Raw genomic sequence first — 8,118 nt, forward strand, 5'->3', positions numbered from 1 at the left:
GGTTTAGTTAGGTTTTTTTAGTTTTTACTATTCTTACTACAACAATAGTAACTAAGACCACTACAATACCCCCCCCCCCCCCCACCCCCCCCACCACACACATAGACACATACCTTTGGAACAACATAATAACACAGTAAATGAAGTGAAAATGGAAAGATCCCACAAGCTTCAACCAAATTAATAACAATGATTGTGGAAGTTGCAATAAAAACATGCAACACTTCAAGTACACAGATTGATAACACACTACAAATGCACCATTTGGCAACAAGACCCAAGGATGGGTCATTGTATGGGCAAACTTAAATGGTACTACTATTACTGAAGTATCATTTCAGCTCTTTCCCTACCTTTTTATTTGGTATATGTTCTCTAACTACAGTTTTAGTTTTGGTGGGTCATTTTTTATAATTTTTGTTTCTATTGCATAATCCCTCCCATTAAATAGACTAGCAGAAATGCCACCCTATGGGTGGCGTTGTGCTATTAATTACTAACTAATCATAGTATTGAACTGTAATGTTTTTATATATTAAAAGTGGTACCCTTTATTGAAAAAATAATTTTTTAAGAACTCCATTTTCTCAGTATTATGTTTACAAATTACATCAATAAAGCTATAATAAAACCCTCATGTACAATACTAGTGAAAGCCATGTCCTTGTTGTGAGGAGAGTACTTTTATTTAAAATTGTGTTCTGTAATAAGGAAATGGTTGTTGCACATACCATCGTTATTTTTCTAATTATCTGAATCTTGAATACCCAAAGTGTGAATCCTTTTATAGATTTTTGTTTGTAGTGCCATTCAGTAGATGGCACAGGAATTTTGGTTGCATACATAGATATTTACATACACGCTACGTCAATTATAGTAAAGATTAATAAGAAAGATGTATTAAACAAATGTAATGGGTGGCAAAATGATTTACATGCAGACATATACTTTTGGAATACTATACTTATGTTTCTAAAAATATTAATAGCCTTTTTGGCATTAATTACAGAAAAATTTGTTACCAACATTTAACAAATATTGGAATACTGCAAGTTATTTTGTTTGTGGTACCTTAACCCAAATTGACTATTTGTGGCAGCTGTTGACATGGATGCAAATTTAGGGGAAAGTATTTACTAACTGAGATTGAGTTGTCCAATATCTTTTTGTATTGAAACTCATTGTTAATTTCTATTATACTTTATATGTAGTTTTCCATCACAAATTAGCACACAATCATCTAATGTTTAAATGCAACCATTAAAACTTTGCTACAAACGTGCAAGTTACACTTTTTGAAAACACAAATTGCATAATATTAATAATGCTATATGAAAATTTTATATAAAATAAATACATAAAAACTAAACTTTTGTTAATTACAACACAAGTAACTGAAATTTTCTCTTTTGCAACATTTTGAAGGAAGGTATCTTTGTTACCTTAGTTAAATTTGAATATGACTACATATATAATTACACACAGACACACACACACACACATATATATCAATACATATGCAGGTGTTAACTATTTATTGTTTTACACTTACGGAATTAAGAAATTAACAGCAACAAGATATTCAAATTCTTTTGTCCATGGATTTTTGAAATTCTTCCACTTGCTCTGCATACAAATAAAAGATCCCTCCTTTGTTCTGAACCTATAGTACTGTGTCGTAAGCCTTTCATTTGTTTGAAGAACTAAAGAAATCACAAAATATACTGATTAAAAACATTTTATTTACAAAAAGAGCAATATAGAAGAAATATTTTTTGTTACATTAGTAACTATCAATTCTTTTAAAATATCACAGTGGATAAAACTGAAGCATACTGGACTTTCATATAACTATAAGGACACTAGTATAGTGTAAAACACATTTGAAAAAAGTGTACTTTGTAATACATAAAAACTATGAACTGATATAAAGTAGACGCATCTTTCAGAAGTTAATACTTCCTTACACTGAAAATGTATTACCAATAGGTATTCACCTCCTGTCACACAAAGCTATCTTGATCTTCTTTCTGCCCCCTAAGCATTGCTAAAAACTTTTAATGCTCAACACATCAGTCTGTTTCCACCACAAGTTTCAGGCTACTCTTGAACATGTATGTAGCATGTGACCACCCTCCACCATTAGTATTGTGCCGCCTATATTGGTGCAGCTAGCTCCCTCTAATGTTCACCCTCAATCATCCCTTTCAAGAATTGGCAGAATCTAAAAGAATAACACCAGCAGTGGGGAGGAGGGGTGGTAAGTTTGTAAAAGGAGGTAAATACCTATCAGAAATACATTTTCAGTGTAAGAAAATGTTAACTTCTGATACAGTCTTACCTCTTCTCAAACAAAGCTAGAACCCCACACTGAAAAGGTGGAAGGGCCGGTATAGATGCCTAACAATGAAATCAAGTGGAAAGTGACTGCTACAAACAATTAGTGTGCTCAGAAACAAAACCAAATCACACATGCAGAGCACTGCACTACTTCTGAAACATGCATGCTTTTCACCCTAAGAGAAAGAAATGAGTCTGGTATGAGCAGAGAAAAACTACATGCACAAGCTTAATATGTTCTGAAAGGTGCAATCCATAGCATGGGTGCAAATTGCACAAACCAGATAGAAAACCAGCTGGCAACCGTGGGTGAAGAGCCACTCTATAAAATGAAAACCTGAAGCAAACTATATACCCAAGAGGAGAAATGTCAAATCAAGGGACAGTTCACTGAAATATAAGGATGAAGTAAAACAACTAGGCTTGGCTAGGTATATAACCAACCTCAACAGGACAGATGAAGTTCCAAAACCCATCCTCGGGATTAAAGGTACAGGATCACCCAAATAAAAAAATTTGAGTAACATAAACATTGTGGCTAGGGCATGTGGATCATGCAACATATGCACACCAACCCCAACCACAGTATCATATATCAAGCAACCAGAATTACGAAGAGGAAGTTAGCATTCGGCTGAAACTGGACAAACTCCCAAAACCACCGTAGGAGCAAGAAGTACAACAAACGAAACCTGGCCTACACTTTCATTTACTCATGGTCCATTTGGCAGAGGAATGGGAGAAGTTTTACTGACTGTAATTTATTACTTTCTCAGTATAGATAGCCTGAACTGTGAGAGTGAACTAAACCATATGGTTCTCCTTTTTGGACTTCAAAATAATTTCAAAGGGCAAGGAGCATGTACCATTTGTTTCAAAGTATGTTTATGTACGACACTATGTAGTTGTCGTGTGACACGTTGTCTCTGCTCTTCAGTGGCATCTGTTAGAATAGCCTACAGGAAAAGTAATAGACCATATACCTGATTAACCATCTGTAAAAAAAAAAAGGTGTAGAGTGTGACACACCAAAATAATTTTCTCCTCCTGGAATGTATTCATCCTCAGAAACATTGTCAGGTTGAAAATGAGAATAAATCACTGGCTGAACTTAGGAATCTAGCTCCCTATAAATTAAAAACTGTACCTCCTCAGCAGATAAAGTCGAACCCAATGCCTGGGTAGTCATACCAGAAGCGTTGTCTACCATAATGGAAACTTCCATTGTTGAAACATTGAATTATGAAGTCATTCTAAGTTACTATATGATTCAGTAACAATAAACAAATGCCAAAAAGATCAAAAGTTGAAACAACTGAATGCAAACACAGTAAAAGAAAACTGTTGAAAAACGTATTGAAATGTACAATTTTAAACGGTAGTCACATGCAAAAAAAATCCATCTAAACAATGCTGTGCCAAACGAGAAAATGAGGATTGAATGGGTACATGAGAGGGAGCTAGCTGTGCCAACATATGTGGCACAATACTATTGGTGGAAGGTGGTCACATGCTGTACACATGTTCAAAAGTGGTGGTGTATATAGTCTGGTGCACTGAACATTAAAATTTTTTAGAAATGCTTAGGAGGCAGAAAGAATATTAAGATAGCTTTGTGTGAGCAGAAGTATTCAGATGCTCAGAAAGACTAATAATACAAAGACACTCGATTTCTTTAACTTTTTTCAATGAAAAATGGACAAAATGGCCACAATATGATGCATAACAGAAGAGAAGCTAATAATCTAAACATTAAATACTATTAATAAAAACCACAAAATACAGTAATAATACAATTGAAAATTTAAATGTTTAATTCATTTATAAAATTACATAAGACTAACCCTGCTAAAATTCTACAGAATGTGTAAGATACAGTCACTTCACCTACTGTTGGAATATCTTAATTTTCTTTCCCAATATAAAAATTCCTAAGACACATACCCACTTTTTAATCATTGTAGCATGAAATACTGCAGAAAATATTCACCTAAGATAGATAAACTTGGTATGGTTGATAAAATGATTTTGCATTAAACTTCAAAAAATAATTTCTTGAATCATAACATTTTGATCAACCACATATTTTGAAAATACAGTAATTCCATTTCTGCATTTCCTCTAACCTGAGGCTACTCATACATACATGATCGTTTATCTCATGCTCGAGATCAGTGGCAGTCTTCCTTCTTTCCCGAAGGCTGCATAAACGAAGATACTTAACATAAGTATCATTGAGTTTAGGTGTTCTGCCTCTTCCTTTCCTATCTTCAAACTTACATGTCTCAGTCTCATGATCTAGGGTGTGCTTGACAGTGTTTGGGGAGCATTTCAAGTCTGCAGCAATTTGTCAGGGAGTCCAACCAGCATCATGTAAAGCTTTTATGTGAACTCTCTGCTTTACTGACAACTCTCTATACTTTTTGGGCCATGGCATGACAACAAAACTTAATACATATAGTGTTAAACACTGTTTTTATCAAGATTTATTTGTGGAGTGCTATTAAATGAATTTCTTCTAGCATGTACCAGTATCATATGCTAGTTCCATGCTAACTTCTTTCTATATACTTAAGACACTGCATGGGGTACCATGACAGTTATTTCAGACTTTAAATTTGATCAGCACATTCATTCATGACATGCCCTTGGTACAAGTATATGGGAATTCTAAAGAATGATAAGTATTCTCATCCTGGCTCATTCAGTTGTAAACAGGGATCAGTGAAGCATTACCATAGTGTTGAAATTTACATTCTGTAATGGCATGGAAGAAGTAGTTCCATAAAATGGAAAGAAGGACAAAATATTCTCTTGTCCTAACACTTTTAGCACAGTACTATACATCATAACTCTTCTGTCTCATATCTAAAATCCTGTAATTAGCTGACAAAAAGTAATATAGTTGTATAGAATTGTGGTAGTTTGAGTCATTAGAAATATTCTTCTTTAGCTTTGTTGATAGAAAACATGCTTAACCCAAATGACAGAGAAGTGTCCAGATCTACAGTATCAATAAGACTCAACGAGAATGGAATATTTGGTCGTGTAGCAGTTTAAAAAATCCTTTACTTCGATCTCCAAATATTGTCAAGAGACTTGAATTTGCTAAAAAGTACAAAACTAGACTGTTGATTATTGTAAAAGGGTGTTATGAGTCCAAATTTGAAATATTTGGTTCAAAGCGTAGGTTGTACGTCCGACGGAAGAAAGGTAAAGGATACTTACCTCAATGCATAGCACCTACCATCAAGCATGGGGGAGGCAGTGTGATGGTGTGGAGGTGTTTTTATGCTGAGGCGACAGGAGGTATTTGTAAAATAGATGGAATAATGGACCAGCACAAGTACCATCCGTCATGGTATACCCAGTGGTTTGTGTATTATTGGTAAAGGATTCTACTACCAAGAAACTAATGCCCCCAAACACTCATCCAACCTATGCAGAAAGTACTTAGCTAAGAAAGAAGCTGCTCGAGGCATTCAAATGATGACATTTCCCCCACAGAGCCTTGATCTTAACCCAATTGAGCAGATCTGGAATTTGATAGATCAAAAACACGACAAATCCAAAGTTACTTCCAAAGAAACTTTATGGGGGTGTATTAGAGACATTTGTAGTAAAATCCCAAAGAATTGATTGAATATGTTGCAATAATGCTTGAAAACCTATCTACAGTTATTAAAGCAAAAGGGAGACGCACAAAATATTAACTGTTTGCTGAACTCAAGCACTTGCACTGAGTTTCTGTTATACTAAACACGTATGTTAATAAAATGTTGATGTTTTACTTATGATTTACCTTCCATTGTTCTTTGAAAATGGCCTGAAATCTAATTTTTGATTTTGTCCTAACACTTTTACACAGTACTGTATATATTGATAAGAATTCACTTGGATTTGAAGAAAAGCTGAATCATAAGAATTGTTCTAAAAATCTAAGAAAAAAACACACGAAGAAACAACAAAACAATGAAGTATTCAGTTACATAAAATTCTAAATGTAAGATAATCCATTCCTTAATTTCAGTGTAGAGTATTCAGAAATAGACCCAATATAAATATACAGAGGTATGTATATTTAAAATCTGGTAGAAGTGTAATGAAGTTTTGGAAGTGATCTATCAGAAATAGGCCCATACGCTTCACCAATATAAATATACAGAGGTATGTATGTTCAACATATGGTAGAAGTGTAATGAAGTTTTGGAAGTGATCTATCAGAAATAGGCCCATACGCTTCACCAATATAAATATACAGAGGTATGTATGTTCAACATATGGTAGAATAGTAATGAAGTTTTGGAAGTGATCTATCAGAAATAGGCCCATACGCTTCACCAATATAAATATACAGAGGTATGTATATTCAACATATGGTAGAAGTGTAATGAAGTTTTGGAAGTGATCTATCAGAAATAGGCCCATACGCTTCCCCAATATAAATATACAGAGGTATGTGTATTTAACATATGGTAGAAGTGTAATGAAGTTTTGGAAGTGATCTATCAATCAGCCTATAACTTATTTCTAGTGTAACTTTAACTTCATCAATAAAAAAGTAAGCAGTTAGATATGAAGTTGTACAAATTATCACCCCAATGCAGTAGTTAATGGTAAACTATTACCCCTGAACAACATCCAGCTCCAGTGAATCGTATTATAAGACGAAGAAGCCATCTAAAAGGCGTTCTCAAATGGGTGTATTCAAAAGTTTTTTTGGTCAACCGCAAAGCTAGCCAATGGGCTATACGTACTGGGTCAACCTCAGGAATTGAACCCATAATTTTACAACTATAAGCTTTGAAGCCGAGACCCCGAAGGGCATTTGAAAGATACAATGGGATTTCTTTTATATGTAAGAAGATAGCGTTTTTAAAAACCTTACTAATTGTAGAACTAATATTGTAATAAGCGTTTACCAAATTTGTCAAACATATCTGCAAATACTGAATGCGAACATAATTCAGAGATATTAATAAGGTTTTGTTTTTGTTTGTTTGTTTTTGAATTTCGCGCAGAGCTATACGAGAGCTATCTGCGCTAGCCGTTTCTAATTTAGTAGAGTAAGACTAGAGGGAAAGCAGCTAGTCATCACCACCCACCGCCAACTCTTGGGGCTACTCTTTTACCAACGAATAGTGGGATTGATCGCACATTATAACACCTCCACGGCTGAAAGGGCGAGCATGTTTGGCGGGACGGGGATTCGAACCCGCGACCCTCAGGTTGCGAGCGAGTGCCCTAACCATTTATCATTGATGGCATTAATGAATGGATTGGAACTGGTTCGAAAAGAAACAAACACGAATATATTATTTTAAACTTTCTCACATCTCTTCAGGTGGAAAGATAGATTATTGTATTATTTCTAAAATACAATATCCATAAGGAAGTGTATTGTATGGATTTAAACTGAACATATATAGCATTGTGTAAACAATCTCACATTCCTATACCTATCTTAACACGAAGGAAGAAAAATATAAAATGCACTATGATAAATGTTACTTGATTTAAGATGATTTCACATGACAAAAGCCAAGTATTTTAAGAAATATCTGGACACAAAAACTAACGTTTCAAGATTTTGAAACATTCTACAAATCACAGGAAGTTTCTCTAAACTACTTCGATAACGTAGTAAACAAACATACAGAATAATGTTAGAAGAGCATTGTCTTAAAAATCACTTAGAGGAAACTACAACTTCCGTTGAGTTCTAGTAGTTCAACAAAATCTGGATTACTAATGTTGCGTATCTGCTCGTTTGTTAAT

At 34.3% G+C, this 8,118-nt stretch overlaps 1 protein-coding gene across 1 annotated transcript in view; it reads right to left on the reverse strand.

The window, feature by feature from the left end:
* LOC106464169 (protein cycle-like) overlaps positions 1-8,118 on the reverse strand; it is a 129,506-nt gene that overhangs the window by 19,477 nt on the left and 101,911 nt on the right. Inside the window, exon 11 of the mRNA XM_022391857.1 lies at positions 1,553-1,703. Coding sequence (XP_022247565.1) covers positions 1,553-1,703 — 151 coding nt within the window. The remainder of the gene's footprint in view (positions 1-1,552; positions 1,704-8,118) is intronic.

Source organism: Limulus polyphemus, unplaced genomic scaffold (assembly GCF_000517525.1).
Source record: "Limulus polyphemus unplaced genomic scaffold, Limulus_polyphemus-2.1.2 Scaffold1576, whole genome shotgun sequence".
Taxonomy (NCBI): Eukaryota; Metazoa; Arthropoda; class Merostomata; order Xiphosura; family Limulidae; genus Limulus; species Limulus polyphemus.